This window comes from Balaenoptera borealis, assembly GCF_965194805.1.
Source record: "Balaenoptera borealis genome assembly, chromosome: 17".
NCBI lineage: Eukaryota > Metazoa > Chordata > Mammalia > Artiodactyla > Balaenopteridae > Balaenoptera > Balaenoptera borealis.
Window position 1 is genome coordinate 11353721 of NC_138876.1, and position 27841 is coordinate 11381561.

The following is a 27841-nucleotide window of genomic DNA, read 5'->3' on the forward strand; positions in this document are numbered from 1 at the left end:
TGGGTCTGCTCTGAGCAGCCCTGGGACTCCCAGACAATCAAGCTGACGGATCACTTTCTGCTTCCCCGGTTCTGAGGGCAGAACTGGGCAACATTATTTGGCACGGGAAGCCCTTTTCCTGTGGCACGGCTGTCGGCACGTATGACGCATAACATCCCTCTCTCGGCCAGAATGGGGTGGGTGTGAGGGACGGCCTTGCCGGGACCTCCCAGCTCTACCACTTTGAGATGATTTAATAGTTCTACCGTCAGTGTTCCCAGGATGAACAGCAGCCTACCTCTGAGCAGCAGAAGAAAGACGGATGGCTGCGTCTGTTACCCCCATCCTCCCCCCTGAGGTCTGAACGCAGGACTTTGTTCTTTGGTGGTTTCAGGGAACGCAGTGTTCACAACTCCCGCACTCCGAAGACACACAGACACACGTGAAAATTTACATACCCGAATGAATAAAAAGGATACATATGGACACACCACCCTGAGAGAGTTTTGAGGGTGGAGGCTATTCCTTATTCACATCAATGTTCTCCTCTGCCTAGCAACGCCCGGCATAGGGCAGATGAATAATACATAATTTTTGAATAAATACATGAATAACGTTATAACCATTTACTTAGCGCTTAATAGGTGCCAGGCGTTGAAGGAATGCTTCATAAACATTCTCTTACTTAATTCTCACAACAGACGATTACAATTGGTGCCGTTAGTTTCCCCATTTCACAGACATGAAGAGTGAGGCTTGGCGAGGCAAGGTGTTTTAGCCAAGGTTACACAGCAGGCCAGTGGTAGTAAGAGGCATCTGACGCCACAGCTGATACTCCTAACACTTCCTTCTACAAACTCATCTACTCCAAGTACACATTACAAATATTTCTACAAATATGATACACAACTAGCAGTAGTTGAGTCGCCAAGGTGCCAAATCGCTACCTGGAGGCTCTGATTAAACAGGGTGTCTGTCTTGCACATTTCTTTTTTGCCCCGTCTCCCCAGCCCTAACTTCCAGACACTCAGTGGAGGCCTCAGCTTCCAAGTAGAGATTCTGCATTTTTAAGTAGTGGGAAAGGACCTTGGATTTAGCTCCCTTCCGACAGTACAGATATTTTCCTGAAGAGGAAACTGGCAGTATCAGTTTTCTATCACTGCCAAAACAAACGGTCACAGACTTAGCATTTTAACCCAACGCTCATTCATTACCTTGTACTGTGTAGGTCAGGGGTTCCTGGGCAGGCTAAGCTGTGCTCTTCTCAGGGTATCACAAGGCTGACACAAAGTTATGCGCCAGCTGGACTCTTATCTGGAAGTGTTAGAAGAGAACCCGCTTTCAAGTTCATTCAGGTGTCAGCAGAATTCAGTTCCTTGCAGGTGTGGGATGGAGGTCCTCGTTTCTTTGCTGGCTGTCAGCCAGGGACTGTTGTTTGCTCTTAGAAGCTGCCCACATTCCTTCTCATGTGGCCCCTTCCATCTTCAAACAAACAAAGCACGTCCATGTCCGTGCGCTCTCAGGCTCCTAAGCGTTCTGACTTCCTCTTCTTCGACCAGCTGAAGAAAGTTCTCTTATTTTAAAGGTTCATGTGAATAGATTAGAACCACCTGGATAACCTCTCTTTAACTGTGCCATATAAAATAACACAATTATAGGAGGAATTCACAAGCTCTGGGGATTAGGGCACGGGATCTTGGAGGCCATTCCTAGAAATAATTCCTGCCATACTGCCCTTGATTAAAAGCGAGGGCAAGGATAGGAGAGAGATTTATAGGGAGGCAAAGGGGACCAAATCAGGTAGCGACCAACCATGTTAAAGAATCTGCCAAAGCAGACTGAGGAATGGCATCGGTACTTCAAAAATCAGGCAAAGCATATCAGGACAGAGCCAAGAAAAAATAAGACGGTGCTTAGCAGGCTCTTGATAAATGTGTATCTGACGACCTGCTGTTCAAAGTGAACCATGTGTTATACCGAGGAAGGAAAAACTCACCACACATTCCCTGGTTACATAAGATAAGTTCACATGTATGTAGTGCTTTCTGTATTCCAAGCACAATTCTAAGTGCTTTATATGTATTACTTCATCTTATCTTCAGATGAGTGTGTGATATTAGGATATAATTGTCTCCATTTTACAGAGAAGGGGCGACTAGATCAAGGAAATTGCTGAACGCTGCACAGCTAGTGATTGTTACAGACAGGCTATGAAAGCAGAACCCTGGCTCCTGAGACAGTATGCTTAGCTATTACACTAGATGCATCTGGAATTATAGCCTTTTGGGGGTCCGGTCATAAAAGAAAGGACTAGGGCAAAAACTGGAACATAAAATAGGTGTCTGTGGTTTCTGTGACATGGGCTCAGGCCAATAGAGGTCCAAGGGGTCTGGTGGAGAAAGCCTGGGATTTCATGTGAGACAATCCAGTGTCCCCATGCAACCATGAAAGTTATGAAGGTTGTGACCTTGAACAAATCATTTCAGTTCTCTGAGCCTCTGTTTCCAGGGTTGTCATGTGGTTTGATGCTGTGGCAAACATCATTTTAATGGGCTACGTAAACCTAAGATAGTACAACTTCCATCTGATATCTGTGTTTTTGATTCTTCCAGATCCCAGGGCTTAGGTGCTACCAAGGAGGACAGCCTTGCTAGGTAAGAATACTTGGTTTTTGCTCACCTACAAGTTTCATGCTAATCCTTATAAAACCAACCATGCATTCTGTCTTTTTCATAGTCTGCCTTTGTTTGTGTTTCCCTTCACACATGTGAAGCAAACAAGAAATAATGTCTTTGAGGAATTCCATCAGAGATTAGTGGAGGGCATTTTCACATAGGCTGAGGGGGAAAAAAGAGACTGAAGGTGGGAGAGAGTTGGAGCATGGTCAGAAAGGAGACATGTATTAATCAGGGTTCTCAAGAGAAACAGAGCAATAGTATCTATCTACCTATCTCGATATATAGATATACTTTATTTATTATAGGAATTGACTCGTGGTTATGGAGGCCAAGAAGTACCACAATCTGCCATCTATAAACTAGAGACCCAGGAAAGCTGGTGCTGTAATTCAGCCCCAGTCCAAAGGCCTGAGAACCAATCTCTGAGAGCAGGAGAAGATGGATGCCCCAGCTCAAGCAGAGAGCAAATTCACCTTTTCTCTCCCTTTTTGTTCTGTTCAACCCTCAACATTGGCTTGGACGATGCCCACCCACACTGGTGTGCCTTTACTCAGTCTGCTGATTAAATGCTAATCTCTTCCAGAAACACCTTCACGGACACATCCAGAAATAACGTTTTACCAGCCATCTAGGCATCACTTAGCCCAGTCAACTTCACACATAAAATTAACCATCACAAGGCTGAAGGGACAGAAAAGGCTGAGTGAAAGCATAGGGGTTCTTATTTTTCCCTGTAGATGGGCAGAAGGGAGAGTAGACTGGAGAACTGGAAAACTCAAGGTAAAAGATGATGGTTAGAAACAGCTGCCTTGGAAAAAAAAACAAAGGATATTGAGTAGACACAAGTTAAAGAGCTATCAGGAAACACTTAGAGGCTAGCTAAGACTGGAAATCATAAATTTGTTATGAAGTCATTATGCAACTTTCCTTCAGGTCATAGCTGGGGAACAGAAGCGAAAATCTCCATGTATGAAGCTCAGAAAGAGACAAATACTTACTAAACATCAACGATTCATACATTTATTTTTGCAAAAATATTTAATGAATACCTACTATGTTCCAGAAACTGTTCTAGGCATTAAAGATGGTACAATAGCAAGACAGACCAATTTTCTTTCCTAATGGAGTTTGCAATTTTGTGCTAAGATTATGGTAAATAGGCAAATGAATAGCTAATTAAGAAAACTACAGGCAGAACACTCTATGACATAAATCACAGCAAGATCCTTTTTGACCCACCTCCTAGAGAAAGGGAAATAAAAACAAAAATAAACAAATGGGACCTAATGAAACTTAAAAGCTTTTGCACAGCAAAGGAAACCATAAACAAGACAAAAAGACAGCCCTCAGAATGGGAGAAAATATTTGCAAATGAAACAACTGACAAAGGATTAATCTCCAAAATATGCAAGCAGCTCATGCAGCTCAATATCAAAAAAACAAACAACCCAATCCAAAAATGGGCAGAAGACCTAAACAGACATTTCTCCAAAGAAGATATACAGATTGCCAACAAACACATGAAAGGATGCTCAACATCACTAATCATTAGAGGAATGCAAATCAAAACCACAATGAGGTATCACCTCACACCAGTCAGAATGGCCATCATCAAAATATCTACAAACAATAAATGCTGGAGAGGGTGTGGAGAAAAGGGAACCCTCTTGCACTGTTGGTGGGGATGTAAATTGATACAGCCACTATGGAGAACAGTATGGAGGGTCCTTAAAAAACTAAAAATAGAATTACCATACGACCCAGCAATCCCACTACTGGGCATATACCCTGAGAAAACCATCATTCAAAAAGAGTCATGTACCACAATGTTCATTGCAGCTCTATTTACAATAGTCAGAACATGAAAGCAACCTAAGTGTCCATCGACAGATGAATGGATAAAGAAGATGTGGCACATATATACAATGGAATATTACTCAGCCATAAAAAGAAACAAAATTGAGTTATTTGTAGTGAGGTGGATGGACCTAGTCTGTCATACAGAGTGAAGTAAGTCAGAAAGAGAAAAACAAATACCATATGCTAACACATATATATGGAATCTAAAAAAAAAAAAAAAAAAAAAAAGTTCTGAAGAACCTAGAGGCAGGACAGGAATAAAGACACAGACGTAGAGAATGGACTTCAGGACATGGGGAGGGGGAAGGGTAAGCTGGGACGAAGTGAGAGAGTGGCATGGACTTACATATACTACCAAATGTAAAATAGATAGCTAGTGGGAAGCAGCTGCATAGCACAGGGAGATCAGCTCGGTGCTTTGTGACCACCTAGAGGGGTGGGATAGGGAGGATGGGAGGGAGACGCAAGAGGGAAGAGATACGGGGATATATGTATATGTATAGCTGATTCACTTTGTTATACAGCAGAAACTAACACACCATTGTAAAGCAATTATACTCCAATAAAGATGTTAAAACAAAAAGAAAACTACAGATTGCAATTTGTATGCCATCAACTATATATGTATACATTGACATTTACATATGTGTAAATATGTAGATATTGACATATACATGTATATACTTATATATCTATATTGATGTATATATGTGTATCTCTTATCTATCACCTATCTATCTACCTATCTATCTAAAATCACACTGAATTATCACACTACCTTGTTAAGCACTGTTCATTCCTTTTATAGATGAGGCTCAGAGGGGTTAAAGATTTTTGTCAAGGTCATACAGATAATAAAGCTCAGAGCCAAAATCTGAACCCAGACACTATGACCCCAGGGCAGTGCTCATTCTGTGGTTTCACCAAGATGTACTACTGAGATTCCTGGCAGGGTGGAGAAGTGGAAAATAAGAGGGGAAGGGATCGGTTGGTAATGATGAGAGTGAACCAGAAACGACTGACAAGAAGGAACAAAAGGTTACGAAGTCAAAGAAAGGAGGTCCTGACTTGGAAAATAGGAGGAGAGTTTGCAATTTTCCTGGAGGATTTCCAGGATATCAAGACAGGGAAGGCAATGTGGGCAGACAGTAAGCTCTGGTCAAGTTCTTATCAATATTCTACTGGGAAAGTATAGTTTAACCTTATGAGCTTCTACTTTAAGATGGTGTTGGTCTTTTCTTGACGGTAACTATTCTCTTATTCCTAATGAAGTTTCTGGGTCCCTCATGGAGGGGCACATAGTAAGTTTTCCATTAACTGTTAATTGAATTAATTCAGATGTATAATGCACGTAGCAAATGGTCAGTGCTCCAGCATTTGGTAAGAGCTCCATAAATACTGTTTACTCTTGCTACTGTCATTGCTTTCTTCCTCCAACTAAGCTTATGACTTAAAAATCAAGAAGTCCTACCTTTGCAGGGAGGGGATCAGTGGTTTATTTACTTTTAGGACAGACAATTTCTTAGGCTCTAAGGTATGTACAGTTAGAGAAAAGAGAATCCCTTTGTCGATAATAAAACTCTTGACGAGGCATTTGACAAATACACTTGAGATCATTTAATGAGCTAAAACCACAGCCTCCTCAGTTTTGCTTCCTCTAACTTAAGGGGAAGAGCAGTGTTGTTTCTTTTCCCCTCAAAGACCTTCACGTTAACATTCGGACTCACTCAGCATCACCTGAGTCAGCATATCACTGCGAATGACAGTCTAGTTCAGTGAACAAGCAAAATGGTTTATTTATAAGCCTCTTTCCCAACTGGGATCCTGGGAAAACTGCTGTTCTCAGAAGTAAATAAAGGTCACGATGCCTTAATATATACTCAGTGGAAAGTCTAGTGATGATTCTTTCGTGATGGGTGAGACTGTGAACTCAGAGCTATTCTTGGATATGTTGGCGTAAAATTCTAGGGGAGAATGTGCCATCGTGAACTCTTCCCCTTGGCGATTTTCGTCTTCACTGCCCTCACCCTAGCTGACACTCTTATTATGTGGTCTGGTACAAAAGCTTCTCAGCTGGCCTCTCTGCCTCCAAGCTCTCTGCCCACCCCACTCCTTCTACTCACCCAGGACAGATCTATATTCCTTAATCACAATTCCTACCACTTCAGCTCCTCTCCTGTAAAGCATCAAATTAAAAACCATCATTAATTGATATTTTTGCCATGAGGTGGACAATTTACATAATCATTTTTGTCTGTTTATATTTATACTTTACTGCCTAGAATTTTTGAGTTCTATGTACCTGGTGCAAAGACGGCATAAAGAATATTGGTTGAATAAATAAATGCCATAATTTTATCTTCAATACCACTTCATGTGGTATGCAACATTCACCTGTTTCAGGAACCTGTTGAGAATGGTTAAGTAAATTACCCAAGACTGTAGGAGTGAACCCAGCCTTAAAATCTGGGCCTACCGGATTTCAGAACTCATTTGTCAAATCAATATTCAATTCTGGCTTAAATGGCATTTAAGCAAATGCCCCTAAATAACCCCAGACAATAAGTCCAGCTCCTGGATGGCTCAAATTATCCAGAAGAACCCATAACCTGCTATTGCCAGCATGCCTCATATGTTGGTCCTCACTTTATTCAAATCCTACTCATCCTTAAAGTCTCATCAACTCACCTCCTTCTCCAAAAAGCTAATCCAGATGGTCTTTATGATAGATTCTCCTTTGAATTCTGCCACAAACTCACCCAAGACTCATACTTTGATGCTAACAGCATAAGTTGATTTTAGGGGAGTGAGAGTCCTATAGAATTTTTTTTAAACATCTTTATTGGAGTATAATTGCTTTACAATGGTGTGTTAGTTTCTGCTGTATAACAACGTGAATCAGCTATACACATACATATATCCCCATATCTCCTCCCTCTTGCGTCTCCCTCCCACCCTCCCTATCCTACCCCTCTAGGTGGTCACAAAGCACAGAGCTGATCTCCCTGTGCTATGCAGCTGCTTCCCACTAGCTATCTATTTTACGTTTGGTAGTGTATATATGTCCATGCCACTCTCTCACTTCGTCCCAGCTTACCCATCCCCCTCCCCGTGTCCTCAAGTCCATTCTCTATGTCTGCGTCTTTATTCCTGTCCTGCCCTAGGTTCTTCAGAACCATTTTTTTTTTTTTTTTAGATTCCATATATATGTGTTAGCATACGGTATTTGTTTTTCTCTTTTTGACTTACTTCACTTTGTATGACAGACTCTAGGTCCACCCACCTCACTACAAACAACTCAATTTCGTTTCTTTTTATGGCTGAGTAATATTCCATTGTATATATGTGCCACATCTTCTTTATCCATTCATCTGTCGATGGACACTTAGGTTGTTTCCACGTCCTGGCTATTGTAAATAGAGCTGCAGTGAACATTGTGGTACATGACTCTTTTTGAATGATGGTTTTCTCAGGGTATATGCCCAGTAGTGGGATTGCTGGGTCGTATGGTAATTCTATTTTTAGTTTTTTAAGGACCCTCCATACTGTTCTCCATAGTGGCTGTATCAATTTACATCCCCACCAACAGTGCAAGAGGGTTCCCTTTTCTCCACACCTTCTCCAGCATTTATTGTTTGTAGATTTTTTGATGATGGCCATTCTGACTGGTGTGAGGTGATACCTCATTGTAATTTTTTATGTTCCTCACAGGGTCTGATAAAGTGCTGGACATCAGAAAGGGTCTTAGTAAATGTTTTTAACTTCATTTTATTAAATTTGATGTCCAGCCCTGTCAACTTCCAGTCTCTCCCATCAGCAGTAGCGAAGGCACATTTACCAGAAAATACTTTCTCTAGTTTGAGAAAATGTCGTAAGCCAGAGAGCATTTTGGACTAATCCCAAGGAGCAAAGTTCCTCATTGCCTGGATGGAGGCTGAGAAAAGGAGTTTTTTCCTTGTGCTTCTGGGCATTACTCCCAGACTCCCCTAATTTCTGAAATTGAGCTTCTGGGAACACTAAGCACGCACGTGCCTCCCCAATCTCCAACACATATACTCCCACGCCCCTTCCATGGAACTTTACCACACCCAGACTTGGGAGCAAGAATCGCAAAGCGGGGTGACATGGAGAAATGCACAGTGGATCGTCATCAGTGCAGTATCTCGTATGGGTTTTGTGCTACTGAAAAACAAGGCAGGAGAGCCGTCCTTAAAAGAGAGATGTAGGAGATATTTCTGGTGCATTGATTTGGAAATCATCAAATAGAATCCTAAATACCAAGGCCTGAAAACCTCTCTCGACTGTTCTTTCCTTCCCTTTTAAGGCTGGCAGAACTGCAAGCTGGGATAACACCAAGGTATTTTTAGCAGTGTATATTGATTTTCTGTCCTTGGAAGCTACTATATTCTATTATAACCCAAAAACAACAAATGAAAAAAGCCAGCTGTGGCAAAATCTCATTTAAGACAGCAGCATGATAATGATATTAAAATAATATGTTAGGCAGTATCTGAAGTTATAATACTTGAAGCTTCTGGCATAAAGAATCTCCCTTGAATGCTTTGCTCTCTGAACAATGCCTTTTGACTGAGTGTTCTATAGCAAAACTATTAGGTAAATAAAAAATTTTAAGATGTGTTGCACTCACATGCTGGCAAAGAATAAACAATACAAGAGAGGGATAGTCAGTATCAATAAGTGACACTGGTAAAACAATCAGAAAAAGCTGAAAATGTTTACATTTGTTACAAACTGTTTTCATTATCCAGACATTCTATCTCCATCAATAACATCATCATCCATGAATGGAAGTGACTTGTCTTAAACCTTTGCTGCCCTGTACCTGTGCAATACCAGGGATTAGACTAAATAGATTTTATGACTTCCCTTGCTCTAGTATAATACTGAACCAGACAACCTCTTTTCTTTCTCCCCAGAGACTACATCCACCAGCAAAGCTCTCTTGGTGTCCAGCCTAGAATACCATAACATCCTATACCTGGCTTCCCATTTATTGCCTTTTTGTGTAGGAGGTACTGTTTTCTTTTAGAGCTTCTGCCTGGGTCCATAAAATAGACTCTGCATTGTTCTCTTAGAAGTAGCATTGGCCCTTCTCTCCATTCCTGCTATCACTTCTCCCCATGGGAAGAAGTTTATTTAGTGGGTTCGTGAAATTAGTAAGGTATTAATATGCATTATCTAGGCTTCTTTTCTCCTTAATTTTGCAGAGTAGCTTGTTTTTGAGACTCATACATTCGTGGTTCCTCCATGCTCTAGTCTAGCCTGTTGTGAGGAGGCCAGTGGTTCTACAGAGATATCTATTCCTCAGGAATTACATTAGAAACCTTGATTCTGATAACAGCTCAAGTCATAGTCTCCGGGCCATTTTTATCCGCATTAAACAGGCAAATATAACTCCACATACCTGACTTCTGAATAAATCCTCAATATAAAATCACATTGAACTGTCACACCAGTGTGTGAACCATTGTTCACTCTTATTTTACAGAAGAGGCTCAGAGACTTTAAAGATCTTTCTCAAGGTCACACATATATAAATGTCAGAGCCAAGACTTGAACCCAGGTGCTATGACCCCAGGGCAGTTCATTCTATGGTTCTACCAAGCTATACTATGGAGCTCTCGCGCACAGTGGGGAAGGGGAGAATGAGGGAAAGGGATCAGTTGGTACTGATGAGGGTGGACCAAAAGGAGAAAAAAGATTATGAAGACAGAAAGGGGAAGGAGGTCCTGACTTGAAAAATAGGGGGAGGGGGTCAAGGGTTTTCAATTTTCCCGGAGGATATCCAGGATATTAAAAGAGGGAAGGAGATGAGGGAAGTGAATAGGCTCTGGTCAAGCTCTTATCGGTATTCTACTGGGAAAATATAATTTAGCCTTTCCTCGTGAGTGTCTGCTTTAAGATGGTATTGGTCTTGATGATGGCTATTCTCTTATTCCTAGTAAAGTTTGTGGGTCCATCACAGAAGAGCACATAGTAAGTCCTCCATATACTGTTAAACGAATTGATTAATTCAGGTGTATAATGAACTTAACAAACGGTAAGTGCTCCCGCATATGGTAAGGGCTCCATAAACCCTGTTTGTTATTTCTGTTGTTCACAATCTGATAGATATAGACAAAACGCAAGTCCAAAATCTTCGCTTTCAGAGTTCTTCTTTGATCACCTGAACTGCAATCAATCCCCTAATTACTACTCTCTGGATACCAGAATCTTAGATTTAGATGGGAAGTTGGGAACCTTCTTGGACTACCCTCCATTCGGTGGAAGAAGCCTTTCTGAAACATTTCAATGAAAGACAATCATCTAATTTCCAGGTCAGTACATCCAATGATGAAGATGCCATAGCTTTTATTTATTACTGCTCTAATTGTTAGGGCAGGTTTCCTCATCCTGAATTGAAACCTATCTTGGTACATCACTCACTGGTCTTGGTTAACGAGTTTGGACCAACAGAGATAATGTTCCTGCTTCCAAGGCTAAACAGTGTGAGTGAATAGATATGGTTTGTAGTTGATGTAAACTTCAGTCCAGTTTTGGTTCTATAATGAACTTATAGAAAGTTCATTAAGGCGGGAATCATTTGCTAATGAGCTTTCTCCTCATGGTATCTAGTATAAAACAAGTACATAGAATTTAGGAAATATTTGTTGCATTTTTTTTAAAGCTTTGAACCATATTCCAAACCTGTCCAGATGTCTTTAAACACTGATCCTGTCGTTTGCCTTTTCTTCTGGTTTTATGCCACCTGTACGTTTGATAAAGAGCTGTCTACATCTTATAAAATGGAGAGGCATTATGACACAGTGACCTAGTGCATGGATTCTAAGAGCTTGTTGCCTAGATTTGAAACCTGGTTCCTCAAATTCTTCCTGTGTTACCTTGGGCTCTAACAATTTTTTGTTAATATGAAGAAACTAGGATCTTCCTAGGGATAGTGTAATAGGTATGGTCCACTTTATGTAACATTCACTTTTATAACAAGATCATAAGACTATTAGGGGAGACCTTGTCACATATATTGCTAACATCAAAGCATACAAAAGTTATGTCTTTCTGCTCTTCAAATATTCTAATGACTTCATCAAACTGGGAACTAAAACCTTCAGTTGTTCCAAGTGAACTTATGTGGGCTTTATGGGATTCCCATTTGGTTTGATATATTATAACCATATATATATTTTATATAATCTGTCCCTGAATTTTTCTTGGGATTAATAAAGGACCTTATCTCTTTGTTGGTTCTGTAATCTGTTTTTTCCCCTTTTCAGAATTCAGGGCAACACTTGTTCATTTCCGTTTTTCTAATACTTTTTCCTTCTACATGATTCTACAAGATGACTTGCAGTTCCACTGCACTCATACTAGCAAGATGTTTTGGTACCTTGGAATGTAATCTGTCTGCATCTGGAAACTGGCATGAATATAAAGAAGATAGGGCTTACTCCCTAATTATCTTATAATCTATTGTAGCCTTGAATTTCCTACTAACTGCATCTGTTCTATGCCTTGCAGTTTGAAAATTATCCACTTTGAGTTAAACAACAGGTGCATGAAAGCTAAGCAGCTCTGGTTTTCTCTCCCCTCTGTGAACTTGCCACCTGCTACAAGCTTTGGCCTACGCTTGCCTTCCTTGTGCTTCCTTCCCTATCATTTAGAATTAGTGATTAGAAAGTTACCTTGTGGAGTCTCCCACTGCATTCCTACCTATCAGTGCTTCTAAGAAATCCAATTTTTAATAACATTGATGATATACAGCTTAGCTCTCTTTCTTAGTTCTTAGTTCTGTTTCTTTCTTTAGAAAAGAAGCTGTCCCATCCATGCTACTAAATCATTTTCAAGCTCTTAGGGAGTAAATTCTTACATCTTTCCTGTCTCTTTGTGTTTCCAATGAGAATATGAAGATCACCTAAAATGGTCGGACACATAGGGTGAACCATATAATTCATTGTTCAAACTTTTGAAACATGTACTTTTGAAAGTGGAAGAGTCACTATTACAATTATACCAATATAATAGATTGGGGCTCTTCTGGGCAAATGGAATGTACGTAAACCCTTGACGTACATAGTAGTATTGTGAAGGTAGTCAGCATGGTTTTTATACCACAGAGGAATCTGGGTACAATAAACTAGAGACCCAGAGCCAACTGATTAAGATCAGTAGCTTAGAATCAAAAGTGACAGTTATAGAACATTAATCTTTCTTCAGATATTATTGGTGACAACCTCTGTTCTAGATGCTAAGGTCAGAGAAACCCTATCCTCAAGAAATCTCTCAGAGGACATTGAATATGCTCTCTGTTTCCAGGAGATGAAAGGTGGTGGGGAGTGTAGAGGTAAGGGACTATGGATCCCAACCTGAACTTGGTTCTTCTGATTCCCAGGTTATGCTCTCAGAGGTGCATCTACCCAGGCACTTCCTAATTGCACATAAAAATGATGTAAAGAGATGCCTTTGCCCGGCGTTTGGTTTCCTGCAATGAGGGCACTTTTGTTTTTCTTCACTGTTTTGGGTTTGGTGATTAACAAAACATAGGATATTCCATGTGTGTGCTCAAGGTGATGCAAGGAGTTTTAATTTTGTCTCTCATTGCCAGGCTAGGACGCAACTGTGTGTCTGCATTTGGGTAAGGCAGACCTGAGTTTGAAGGCTGGCTCTGTGACTCACCAACTCTGTGCTCCTCGACTTCTTCCTCTGCAAAATGGGGACAGTAATCGCTCCCTCATAACATTATCATGAGATTTGGTGAGATAATGCCATAAAGCCTATAGCACACTGTCCAACACAAAAATCTGATTTTGTTAGAAAGCAGCAGACACTATTGTCATTATTAGCCCTTTTCTGGTTACTTTTTCTTTCCTTGCCATCCTGACATAGCTCCCCAGAACTCACAAATCTGTTGGCTCCAAGACTCTCAGAATTTGCTGGAACCATCAAATCCAAATCTCTTGTTTTAGAGATGGGGAAATTGAGTAGCAGAGAGTTTAGATGCCTTGCTCTAGATCACACAGCTAATAAAATTATTATTTGGGGGGGAGAAAATAGGTGTCCTGACTCCCAATCTAGTGATGATTCTTACCTCAACTTATACCTAATGGCTCCCCAAAGGAGCTTTTGTTGCCTAAAAGTTTAGACCCCCAGACGAAGCAGTGCCTTATTGATCAATGCTGAACAAGGATGCAGTGGTTTCTGTTGATTCAAGAGCTATCAGCAACTAAATTCCTTGAACACTTTAACTGGATTAAGCCAGACAGAACCACGTCCAGGACTAAGATACCAGGCGTAAAACCTCTTTCATGTACTTCTCATAACCATCCACAAGTAAAAATGAGAATGCACGTATTTCCACAGCAGAGACAGGAAATTACACTCCACTTTGGCTATGAGATTACATCTTCTGCATTCATAAAATTGCTCACAGTGCTGTGAATTTTTTTGCTAGAGGCTTACAGCCTTCACCTTCTACCTCTTCCCCTACCTGCCACACTCTGGAGAAAGCATGCAATAAAAACTCCTAATTATTTTCCATATATTTTTATTCTTTTAGCAATTCCTATAATAAAGATAGTACTGTGGGAGAAGTGGTTGCCATGGAAACTGACCAAGGATAAACAGCTTCTTAAAGCATGGTGTGAGGCAAGAAGACAGGAGCAGACCACAGCCCCGAGGAATGGGAAGAGGACTGCAGGTCATGCTGCTCTCCCAGCTCCATCTGCCTGGCTCTTTGGACCTTAGAGAAATATTGCAAACTGGTCTATTTTAAGTGACCCTGGAGATATGAGGGAAGGGTGTTATGACATATCTTCAGGTGTGTCTGACACAAAGAATAGCAGCCCACTGGATCTGCAGACACCAGAGAGTTTCAAAGAAATACATTTCCATTGACATTCTGAATGGTTTCCCTGGGCTAGAGCAAAGACACTGGGTTGTTAGTTCAAGCATGCTACTAACTACTTGCCTAGCCTAGGACAATCTGAAGTTAGAAGATGAAATTCACCAACTCTGTTTCTTGCTGGTTAGCATAGTGGTTAATATATAAACTTTCGATCAGCCTTCCTTGGTTCAAATTCTAATTCTTACCTCCTACTAGATGTATAATGTTAGGCAAGTTCTTCAGAGCCTCTGATCTTCAGCGTCCTCATCTGCAAAATAACGAGGTGACAACACCACTTAAACATCCCTTCCAGACATGGTCTCCTTATGAGAGATTAAACATCCTATGTGGTGCTAACTCCATATCAGACATACCTACAATATCTTTTCTGCATTATATTGATAATGTGTGTAGGTTTGCATGACCTTCAATACTAGCAACTTCCCAGAGGGCTTGAGCAACATGTGTGCTCTCTCTGTATTCCCAGAGCGAAGCATAGTGTCTGGAACAAGGGCATGTTCAATGTTTGTCTATTGAGCTGAACAGACTCTATCCAGTAGAAGATTCTTTTAGGGTCTAAACCTTCTTATAAAAATTCCCTAAACCTAGAGGAAAATATATCATATGAACTCAGGCTCATATTAAGAAGTTTAGAACCAAATGACTTGAATCTATTTTGGCTCTTTCACATACTAGCTCTATGGCTTTGAGCCAGTCATTTTGCAACTCAAGCACTTATTAATTCTTTTCTATCTTTGTCTCTTTTCTCATGTTTCTCCCCCCAACCCCTCTATATATCTCTCTTTATTTCAACATTATCCTGTGCGTTAGGATCTATACTAGATGCTGGAGATACACAAATAAACAGACAGAATTCCTAACCTCCACATTAAGTGGACCTAGGGTTGGAAGAGTGAGGGGTTTAATTGGGCCAAAAAAGAAGTAGAAGCCAGTTAAATCAAGGTGGGGGGGCAATGAAGTGAGTCAATGCTCACATAAAATATGAACAGCAGTATGTCTGTAAGAGCTATATGGATTTTAATTCCTTGTACTACTTTTAATGCTACTGTAAGAGGAGGCTATAGTGTGTTTGTATGAGGAACAGATAGCCCCAGTGGAAAAACAGCTGCTTCTAGGCATAATAAAATAGGTTATAATCAACTACAACTGTGAGAATCTCGTTAGCAACTATTCATTTGCTAAACTACTTTCTGAACTGGTGAATATGTGTGGCTAGGACTTGGGAGTCCACAGAACAGGTAAATTTGATGAAGTGGCCAAGGAAAAGGATAAGTTAGCTGCTCAAAAGCTGCTAAGGGAGTGTAACTTAATGGCAAAGGAGGGGCTACACCAGCTAAAGTCTAGGCAATTGTGTTGTGAGAATGAATGGAGTTTAAGTGAGAAGGCAGATGCCGGCATCTCCAATCCAACATTGAGGTCTGAGCTTCTTCTGCACATTATTTGTGCCATGGTGTATGTTTGTGAGTGTGAGGTGTTGTAGGGAATAGCACACAGACAGAGTGAACCATGCAAGAGACAGAAATCTCACAACTTTGCCTGGAGTCACATTCATAAACATCTGATGCCTACTCTGAACCAGCACTGGATCAGAGGTCCAGTTTGTCCTCCCTCAAACATCTCTCTTCATGTTCATTGTAGACATAGGATGAAGGGAATGTTATATCACATTTGCAAATAAAAATAACTGCAAGTCAGTGAAGATTAAGTTATATACCCAAGGTAACACAACCATTAAGAAGCAAAATTAAGACTGGTCTTTTGTTTGTTTCCAAGTCCAGTATGTTATCTCCCATCCATAGATACAGATAAATGTGTCAATTAGTACCATTTGGATCGCTTGGGGGAAGCTCACAGTTTAAATTTGTGACCTCTCATTAATATCAATAAAGGCAGATCATCTTTTGTGCAGTTGCATAAATGTTTAAAATTCGGGGCCATGTTCTTATCCATAAATTGCTCTGGAGAGAGTGATAAAATAATCACTAAAATACGAGAAGTGTTTCTGGGGTTCCAGAGCAAAGTTTTTTCTTTGTTAAATTTACATGTAAATTTAAATAGTCATATATGGTTGTTAATGTCCTTATTTGGGATAATTTTAATCAATGATGCCATCTTGACAACATGTTTCATAGTAGAGGGCAGGAAAGTAGACAGAGGCAGGGAGATGGAGAGGGAGGGAGGAGAGGAGAGACAATAGAATAATACAATTCTAGAATGCAGAACTATAAGAAACCTTGGAACTCATCAGTTTAACCCCTTCTGTGTGCTAATGAGGGAACTGAGGCTTAGAGAAATGGACTCTCTCAGGTAAGACTCCATAGGATAGCAAAACGCCAAGAGGAAGATATTATGTTTAAACCACACCCAGATTTCCATCCCACTACATTACAACGTATACTTGAAACTAAAAGTATTCACACCTGTCCATCTACCTGAAAAGTCAGCACATGCCAAGCTCTCCCTTTCCTGACCACCAAAACCACTTGTTTTTAGCATGCATTTGAACATCATCTTATTCACAGAATAACTAAAGCATCTATGTGTTTAAAAGGACCAAAGAGGTCATCTGAAACAACTTCCTGTACAGTGTAGGAATTGTCTTGACCTGTTCTGAGTGATGGCCTTCTGGCTCAGCACTTCTAGGGAATCGATAACAATTATGAGGAAGGCAAAACTATGCTAAGTCAGATCTAGCTGAGAAAAGAATCATTCTTTCTCTGGGGTAAAAGGTGCCTTGTGTCCTGCTGCTAAGATTGGAGGTATCAGGGTCCAGTCTTGGGCTGGTCTTGTGTCAACTGGCCATGATTAAGCAGTTTGGGGTTGAATGGGACTCTAGGATGGTGGAGATCAACTGCAATTTGAAGATAGTAAGATGGGAAGCAGCATAAATTCTGCCACTTATCAGCTATATAACCTCAGGCAAGTTACACTCTCTGGGTCTCACTTTCCTTATCTCACACAATGATTGTGAGAATGAAATTATGTAAAACATGTAAACCTCCTAGTCCCAATGTCTAGCATATGGGTTTACCTGGAGACTCTGTAAGACCCTCCGGAAAGAAGACGGGTTATAGAGCTGAGAGACGAAAGGGCCATACTTGAGTCTGGGTGAAATGTCTAGATCAGAACTGAAGGGTGGAAGAGCTAAAGCTGAGGGAAGTCTCACCTTAGATGGCTTCAGGGATTCTGTTTTTCTAGTGCAAGGAGTCCCATTTGGGACTCCAACAAGGATAAGCTTTGCCACATTTCTGCAGTCAGTGGAATTTGCTCATTTCTCTGCTATAGCCATCCAGTCTGGTAGAATGGATGCAATTGAAACTGGATGTTTCAATGCAGTTGGAAAACAAAATCTTTCAAAACATGAAGAACATAAACAGAGGCTCCATGACCTTTAGGACAATATGATATAATCTAACATGAACATAGTAGATGGAGTTACAGGACAGCAGAAAGAGGAAGAGGGAGAAAATATAATTGAAGAAGTAATGGTACTACAATAAGGTAAGAAAATGATATAAAACATACACAATTTGGAACAGAAGCAGAAAACTGTCCTTCCATTCTATTTTGGGGAGTTATACAATGTGATTGTGTACATTAAAAGCCATAAGAAATGTACTGAAACAAAATAAGCTACAACAGTTAATAAGTGACTTCAGCAAGGTTTCAGGATAAAAGGGCAATACACAAAAGTCAATTGTATTTCTATATCCTAGCAATAAACTATTGAAAATTTTAAATAAATATTTACTTTGATATCAAAAACATAAAATACTTATAAAATTTTTTAACAAAAAGTATACAATACTTCTACAATGAAAATTTTAAATTACTTTTGAGAAAAGTTGAATTAGGAAGTAAATTGAGCAAAAAGTAAATACATTAAGAGGCATACCATGCGTGTGGACTGGAAAACTCAATACTGTTAAGATGTCATTTGTTCCCAATTAGATCTATATATTGAACAAGTCTAATTAAATTTGGAGCAGAATTTTTTTGTAAAAATTAGGCATTAATTTTAAATTTATATGGAAATTCAAAGGTCCTAGAAGATGAGGTTAAAGACTAGATCAATGGAATAGAATAGAAAGTCATGAAGTAGAAAGTAGAAAAAAATTGATGAAGTTAATTAATTTCTGAAAAAATATAAATACAATTTAATGAGGAATGTCATCTCAAAATATAATGCTAAAACAACTCTACCCAGTACATAAAATGATTCAAGATGGATTATTTTTCTAAGTGTAAAGCTACAATCATAAAACTTCTGGAAAGGAACAATAGAATATTGTAGCAAAAGTGGCATGGGCAAGGATCTCAAAGATAGGACACAAAAAGCACTAATCACAAATGTGAAAAAAAGATAAATTGGATTTTATCAAAATGAAAGACTTTTGTTCATCAAAGGACTCCTTTAAGGGATTTCTCTGGTGGTGCAGTGGTTAAGAATCAGTCTGCCAATGCAGGGGACATGGGTTTGAGCCCTGGTCCAGAAGATCCCACATGCCGTGGAGCAACTAAGCTCCTGTGCCACAACTACTGAGCCCATGTGCTGCAACTACTGAAGCCCGCATGCCTAGAGCCCGTGTTCCACAATGAGAAGCCACCGCAACGAGAAGCCCACGCACCACAACAAAGAGTAGCCCCTGCTTGCCGCAACTAGAGAAACCCCGTGCGCAGCAACAAAGACCGAACGCAGCCAAAAATAAATAAATAAATAAATTTTAAAAAAGACTCCTTTAAGAAAAAAGGCAAAGTTGGAGAAAATATTCGCAATACATATATCTGACAAAGAACTTGTATCCAAAATATATAAACAACTCCTTCATATAAAAAAATTAAAATACAAATAATCCAATAAAAATGAGCAAAATAATTAAACAGAAACTTAACAAAAGAACACATACAAGTAGCCAAAAGGTACAAGAAAAGCTGCTCAACATCATTAGTCTTGAGGGAAATGAAAAATTTGTGTGTCCCTCAAGACACTACTTCAGACCTGATAAAATGATTAAAATGAAAATGCTGGTAAGTTGGTGGAACAAGTTAAACTCTCTTACATTGCTGATGGAAGGGTTAAGTGATAAAACCACTTCAGAAACTTGCAGCTTCTTATGAAATTAAACATACGCTAACACATAACTGACCAATTCCACTCCTAGATATATTTCCAAAAGTAACAAAAGCATATGTCCAAAAAATCTTTTAAATGTTTACAGCAGCTGTATTTTTAATAGCTAAATGTTTCTATCAACAGGAGAATGTAAAAACAAATTTCAGTATATTCATATAATGGAATAGTAATCAGCAATAAAAAGATATGAACTACTGATACCCACAACAACATGGATAAATCTCTCTGACACTTTGTTGAACATAATCTTGAGTAGTCAGTCTTAAAAGTGTGTGTATTGCCTAATTCCATTTATATGAAATTCTAGAACAGGCATGAATCTGTAGAAACATATTATGTCAGTTGTTTCTTGAGGCTGAGATTGGGGTTTGATTGCAAATGGGAATGATGGAACATTCTAGAATAACAGAAGTATTCTACATCTTCATTGGCATGGTAGTTCCCTGGGTGAATATATATTTGTCAAAACTTATCTAACTGTAAACTTAAGTTTGGTGCATTTTCTTTAAGTAAATTATAACACAAACAGGTGCACATGCACTGAAATAAGCCCTTAAATTTGATAGACCGTTGGGTTGAAGTTCTGACTCTGACAGTCAATAACTGTGTGTCATGTGGCAAATTATTTCACTTTTCTAAGCCTCAGTTTTGCACTTGCATGAAAGAACATTCATGATACTAAACTTAAAGGTCCATTTGAGAAATAAATACAGTAATCTATCATCTAGTATTATCCTAGGTACACAACAGTCTCTCAGTAAGTATTAACCATTGTCAATGTCTCTTTTCCCATTATCTTTAGACTTTGGAGAAATTCACTCTAAGATTATGAAAGGAGAGTCAGAAGGAAGAGCAATACAATCTATGGGAAAACATTTGTCTTGGAATCATAAAGCTCATGTTCTAGCCTATTTCTATAAAAATTATATTATGATGTAGCAGGAAGCAACATGGTCCAGTGGGAAAAACAGATACTTGGGAGTCACAGAGATCTGGATTTGAATCCTGCCTCTACAGCTTATAAACTACACACAACAGTTTATAAGCTATCCTATGTGACCTTGAGTAAGCAACTTAATATCTCTGAGCCTTAATTTTATCTCTAAAGTGCAAATAAATGTAACTATCCTACACAGTTGTCTGATTAGACGTGTTAGGTGGCACATATAAAGGGCTGGCACTTAGCAAGCCATCATTAAATACTCTTCTATCTCCTTTCCTTGGTGCACTCATTTTAGTATGGGCTATAGTTACCTTAGCAAATTAGGGGAATTGATCTCTAAGGCAACCTTAAACTTTTTAATTCATCTGATTTTAAATAAGTTTAAACTTGTAATAACAATCATAGGTCTACCAGTCTATATTTTTATCTAAAAGAACCAAAAATTTCTACAGAAATTAAACTTAACCAAAATAGCAAAAGCATAGATTCTTTCAGATTAAAAAGATCTCTTGGCCCATGCTCATCACTGCCTGGGCCGCTTTGTTTCCTGTTACTATGGCTACAAGAGTTTGTTTACAAGGAGCACATCTTTAACCATTTAAAAAAATAAGACATAGGGACAGATTGTACTCCACCAAGAAAAAAAAAAAAAAAAAACCCACAAATTCATCTGGGGAGGCTGGATATGATAGACCCTTTAATTTCAAGAGTAACATGGTTAAGGAGTTCAGTGAACAGATGACTTAATTTTATATTTGGTTTGAAGATGAACATCTCTACTTTCCTTCATCAGCTAAAGGAGCACAATGCAGCAATGTGGGTTTAGAAGAGATGTTGGCAAAATATACCCAGTCGTTTTCTCCTTTTGAGCTTTTGCAGCCTTAAACAGTTCTAGAAACACAGAAAGAAAAAAAGCACTTAGTAGTTACCTACTGGAAGCCCCCAGATTTATGCATAGAAATTGGCAGCCCAGTGAGGGAGTGTGGCTTGTCTACGTTAATGGATATTAGAGCTGGAGTGAGATCCAAGGTCCAAGCCTCTTTAGATTATGCTTCTCTTTTATATATTTCATACTGAGAGTAACTTCACTTAGAAATGATAAAGTATAAATATATTGGAAATCGCATTTCCTACCCTGCAGACTCAGATCCCATTTGCCCAATGTATTGGGTGGTAGATTTTCTCAACCAGCCCATTAAGCTGGGTCGCTGTGGAAGCCAACTTAATATTGCTCCCCAGTAGCTTACATCTGCTTGCAATTTCTGTGACTTTTCACTTGATTCTTATGGGTTACTCACACCTAGGTACATCACCACCACATACCATAGTCAAAATGTTGAAAACCACACATCAAGAGAAAACCTACAAAGGAGCCAGAGAGAGATGAAACATTACATACAGGGCAACTGTGATTGGAAGCAACACAGACTATGCATCAGAAACCATGGAGACCAGAAGACAGTGAAATAAAAACAATTTCATATAAGGGAAAACGGTAGGAATTTGTCCCCAGCAAACCTGTACTGCTAGAAATACTAAAAGAAGTTCTTTGGGCTGAAAGGAAATAATACCAGATGGAAATCTGAATCTTCAAAAAGAAATGAAGAGCATTTGAAGAAGTAAATAATTGGGTAAAAATGGAAGACTATTTCCCTTTTAAATTATTTAATTTACTTATGACTATGTAAAGCAAAATTATAACATCGTTTTGTTGGAATTACGTGTATATATAATGACAACTATAGTATATAGAATAGAAAGGGAGTAGTGAATAGATCTACGTGATTGCAAGGTTTCTACATTTTATGTCAAATTGTTACTATATTAACACTAGGTAGAATGTGAAAGATTAAAGATATATATGCCAATCCCTAGAACAATCACTAAAAAATAATGTAAAGAAGTAAAGCTAAAAATCCAATAGATACATTAAATTAGAGTCTAAAAATATTCAAATCATTCAAAAGCAGGCAGGAAAAGGGAACAACAATAACAAAAGATGATGCAAACAGAAAACAGTAAACTAGTAGACTTAATTATCAATAATTGTCAATAACCATATCAATAATTACATTGAATGTTAATATATAAATATTCCAGTAAAAGACTTTTAGACTGGATAAAAATGCAAGACTCCACTTTACACTGTCTACAGGAGAATCACTTTAAATTAAAAGACACAGGTAGGCTGCAGGTAAATAGACATTAAAAAGATAACTATAAGAACAATGTGGGTTGGTTGTCTCTAAGATGGTTGCCAAAGATCCCTGCCTCCTCGTATTCATGCCCTGTGTAATCTCCTCCCCTTGAGAGTGGGCTAGAATTGCTGACTTGTTTCTGATAAATATAATATGACATGAGAGCTTCTATGATGAGCTTATAAAAATCTGTGGCTTCCATTGTGGGTTCTTTCTCAATCTCTCAATCAATCTCTCTCTCACTCTCCCTCTCATCAACTTGCTCTGTGGAAGACAGCTACCTGCCATACCTTGAGGACACTCAGGCAAACTATAGAAAGCCCACGTGATGAGAGACTGAGGCCCTCAGTTCAACAGCTCATGAAGAACTGACACCAACCCACAACCACTTGAGTGGGTTTAGAAGTGGATTTTTTCAGCCCAAGCGGAGTCTTGAGATGACTGCAGCCTTGGACAACAGCTTTGCTGCAACTTCATGAAGCAGATTCTTGAAGCAGAATCACTCAGCTAAGCCGCTTGAGATGATAAATGTTTATTGTTTTAAGCTACTAGATATTGGAGTAACTTATTTCACAAGTTATAATTTAACAAAGTAAGCTTGAGAAGGCTAGACAGGCTATATTAACAATCCATAAAGTAGGAAAAGAGTTATAACAGAGACAAAATCAAGACAAAGTTAAAACAGAGATAAAGAAAATCACTTCATAATTAAAAAGATTAATCTATCAGAAGACTATAACAATCACAAATATCTATATCCCAAAATAACAGAGGCTGGAAATACCTAAAGCAAACACTGCTGGAATTATAGGGAGAAATAAATAATTCTACTACAATCAAATAAGATTTTAATACTCCACTCTCAGCAGTTGATAGAACAACTAGAAAAAAATTATTGAATGAATACTTTAGGATAAGGATCCAAAAAAATATTGCTGTGATTTATGTCAAAGAATATTCTGCCTATGTTTTCCTCTAGGAGTTTTAGAGTAGCTGGTCTTACATTTAGGTCTTTAATCCATTTTGAGCTTATTTTTATATATGGTATTAGGGAGTTTTCTAATTTCATTCTTTTGTATGTAGCTGTCCAGTTTTCCCAGCACCACTTATTGAAGAGACTTTTTGCCACTGTATTGTCTTGCCTCCTTTGTCATAGGTTAATTAACCATAAGTGTGTGGGTTTACTTCTGGGCTCTCTATCCTCTTCCACTGATCTACATGTTTGTTTTTGTACAATTACCATACTGTTCTGATGACCGGAACAGTACTATCAACCTCCAAGAACTAATTAAAACCTAAAGAACATGATGCCTTACATGGGTGCACAAGGTATGTTCACCAAGATAGAACATATGCTTGACCATAAAACAAGTCTCAATATACGTAAAAGGAATGTAGTCATGTACTTTGAGAACAATGTAATTTGAAATCAATAAAAATAACACATCTGGGAAACCCCAAATGTTTGGAAATTAAACAAAATATTTCTAAACAATCCATCAAAAAGAAAGCACAAGGGAAATAAGAAAATATTTTGAAGATAATTATAAAGAGAATATAATAAACTATGTGTGATGCAAATAAAGCAATGAATGGTGAGAAATTTATAGATTTAAATGCTAATATTAGAAATGTAAACAGTCTAAACAATGAGCTAATATCCTACCCTAAGAAATTAGAAAAAAAATGAGCATAGTAATTTCAGTGTAAGTAAAAGGAAATAAATAATATTGATAGGAGCATAAATCAATAAATGGAACACAATCAAATAACAGAGGAAAGCCAAGATTTGATGCTTTGAAAAAAATCATCAAAATTGATAAAAACTTAGCTAAACTGATGAAGACAGAGAATAAAAATTATAGAAATGAAAAAGGGATTATTACTACAATCCTATACATGTTAAAAGATTGAGATTATTATTAACAACTTTATGCCAATAAACTTGACATCTAAGATGAAACGGACAAATACTTTGGAAAACGCAATTTACCAAAATTGCCTAAAAATGAAACAGAAAACTTAACTAAACTTATATCTATTAAAGACACACATGCACACACACAAATTCAGTTCTAAATGGCTTCATTGGTCAATTATCTCAAACACTTCAGTAAGAAAGAATATGAATCTTACACCACCCTTTCAGAAAATAACTAACTTGTATTGTAAAACCTGCATAAACTCAATATTAAAATCTGACAAAAACATTATTAAAAAAGAAAATCATAGACCAATATTCCTCATGATCATTAATGTAAAAATGCTTAACAAATATTAGCAAATAGATTTCAGAAATCTATGAGGATACTGTATCATGATCCTAAGAATGTAAACTTGATATGATATTTTAAAATCAATCAATACAATTCACAGTCATAACAAAGGAGGAAAATATGATCTTTTTTGCCAGATGTATAAATAACATTTGATAAAAGTCAACAGTCCACTCATAAAATAAGCTCTCAGCAATCTAGGAATAAAACGGAACTTCCTCTGTCTAATAAAGAACACTCTAAAAAAAAAATCTACATTTACCATCATACTTAAGAATGAAATATCAAATATTTTCTTCCTAAGATTGGGAACAAGCAAGGATGCCTACTCTTACCACTACAATTCAACATTCTACTGGAGTTCTAGCCATCAAAAAGAAAAGCATGAAAAAGATAATGTATAAATATGGAAAAGGCGAAAGTTAAACTGCTTCCATTTGCAGATGAATAATGCTTATGTTGAAAGCTCCATGGCCTCTACCAAACAACTATGAGAAACAGTCAGTAAACTTAGCAAGTTCCTATGATACAAGATCTGTAGAAAACCTAAATTGTATTTTTATATACTAGCAGAAAATAACTGGAAAACAGACCAAAACATCAACTCCACTTACAATAGCATACCTGTCCTATTCCATTGTTCTTAAATTTATTATCTCCCCATATATCTTTCTTTTTTTTTAACATCTTTATTGGAGTATAACTGCTTTACAATGGTGTGTTAGTTTCTGCTTTACAACAAGGTGAATCAGTTATATATATACATATATCCCCATATCTCCTCACTCTTGCGTCTCCCTCCTACCCTCTCTATCCCACACCTCTAGGTGGTCACAAAGCACAGAGCTGATCTCCCTGTGCTATGCAGCTGCTTCCCACTAGCCATCTATTTTACATTTGATAGCATATATAAGTCCATGCCACTCTCTCACTTTGTCCCAGCTTACCTTCCCCCTCCCTGTGTCCTGAAGTCCATTCTCTACGTCTGTGTCTTTATTCCTGTCCTGCCCCTAAGTTCTTCAGAACCATTTTTTTTTTTTTTTTTAGATTCCATATATATGTGTTAGCATACAGTATTTGTTTTTCTCTTTCTGACTTACTTCACTCTGCATGACAGACTCTAGGTCCATCCACCTCACTACAAATAACTCAATCTCATTTCTTTTTATGGCTGAGTACTATTCCATTGTATATATGGGCCACATCTTCTTTATCCATTCATCTGTCGATGGACACTTAGGTTGTTTCCACGTCTTGGCTACCGTAAACAGAGCTGCAATGAACATTGTGGTACATGACTCATTCTGAACTATGGTTTTCTCAGGGTATATGTCCAGTAGTGGGATTGCTGAGTCGTATGGTAGTTCTATTTTTAGTTCTTTAAGGAACCTCCATACTGTTCTCCATAGTGGCTGTATCAATTTGCATTCCCACCAACAGTGCAAGAGGGTTCCCTTTTCTCCACACCCTCTCCAGCATTTATTGCTTGTAGATTTTTTGATGATGGCCATTCTGACTGGTGTGAGGTGATACCTCACTGTAGTTTTAATTTGCATTTCTCTAATGATTAGTGATGTTGAGCATCCTTTCATGTGTTTGTTGGCAATCTGTATATCTTCTTTGGAGAAATGTCTATTTAGGTCTTCTGCCCATTTTTGGATTGGGTTGTTTGTTTTTTCGATATTGAGCTGCTTGAGCTGTTTGTATATTTTGGAGATTAATCCTTTCTCAGTTGCTTTGTTTGCAAATATTTTCTCCCATTCTGAGGGTTGTCTTTTGGTCTTGTTTATGGTTTCCTTTGCGTGCAAAAGCTTTTAAGTTTCATTAGGTCCCATTTGTTTATTTTTATTTTTATTTCCATTTCTCTAGGAGGTGGGTCACAAAGGATCTTGCTGTGATTTATGCCATAAAGTGTTCTGCCTATGTTTTCCTCTAAGAGTTTTCTAGTGTCTGGTCTTACATTTAGGTCTTTAATCCATTGAGAATTTATTTTTGTGTATGGTGTTAGGGAGTGTTCTAATTTCATTCTTTTACATGTAGCTGTGCAGTTTTCCCAGACCACTTATTGAAGAGGCTGTCTTTTCTCCACTGTATATTCTTGCCTCCTTTTCAAAAATAAGGTGATCATATGTGCGTGGGTTTATCTCTGGGCTTTCTATCCTGTTCCACTGATCTATATTTCTGTTTCTGTACCAGTGTATAGTCTGAAGTCCAGGAGCCTGATTCCTCCAGCTCTGTTTTTCTTTTTCAACATTGCTTTAGCTATTCAGGGTCTTTTGTGTTTCCATTCAAATTGTGAATTTTTTTGTTCTGGTTCTGTGAAAAATGCCATTGGTAGTTTGATAGGGATTGCACTGAATCCATAGATTGCTTTGGGTAGTATAGTCATTTTCACAATGTTGATTCTTCCAATCCAAGAACATGGTATGTCTCTCCATCTGTTTGTATCATCTTTAATTTCTTTCATTAGTGTCCTATAATTTTCTGCATACAGGTCTTTTGTCTCCTTAGGTAGGTTTATTCCTAGGTATTTTATTCTTTTTGTTGCAATGGTAAATGGGAGTCTTTCCTTAATTTCTCTTTCAGATTTTTCATCACTAGTGTATAGGAATGCAAGAGATTTCTGTGCATTAATTTTGTATCCTGCTACTTTACCAGATTCATTGATTAGCTCTAGTAGTTTTCTGGTAGCATCTTTAGGATTCTCTGTGTATAGTATCATGTCATCTGAAACAGTGACAGTTTTACATCTTCTTTTCCGATTTGGATTCCTTTTATTTCTTTTTCTTCTCTGACTGCTGTGGCTAAAACTTCCAAACTATGTTGAATGACAGTGGTGAGAGTGGGCAACCTT

General features: G+C 38.3%; 1 protein-coding gene across 18 annotated transcripts in view; it reads right to left on the reverse strand.

The window, feature by feature from the left end:
* Positions 1-27841, reverse strand: part of LOC309614571 (uncharacterized protein) — a gene marked incomplete at its 5' end in the record, with an annotated part of 295377 nt that overhangs the window by 176414 nt on the left and 91122 nt on the right. For 10 of the 18 annotated variants that reach the window (XR_014236263.1, XR_014236264.1, XR_014236265.1 and 7 more), the window contains one exon: positions 14622-14683. The exons of 4 other annotated variants lie outside the window; for them this stretch is intronic. Coding sequence is in view for 1 of the 14 variants with exons in the window: in XM_082363170.1 (XP_082219296.1) it covers positions 21307-21404; positions 21837-21875 (137 nt within the window). 4 more of the 18 variants (XR_014236270.1, XM_082363170.1, XR_014236277.1 and 1 more) reach the window with 4 other exon arrangements.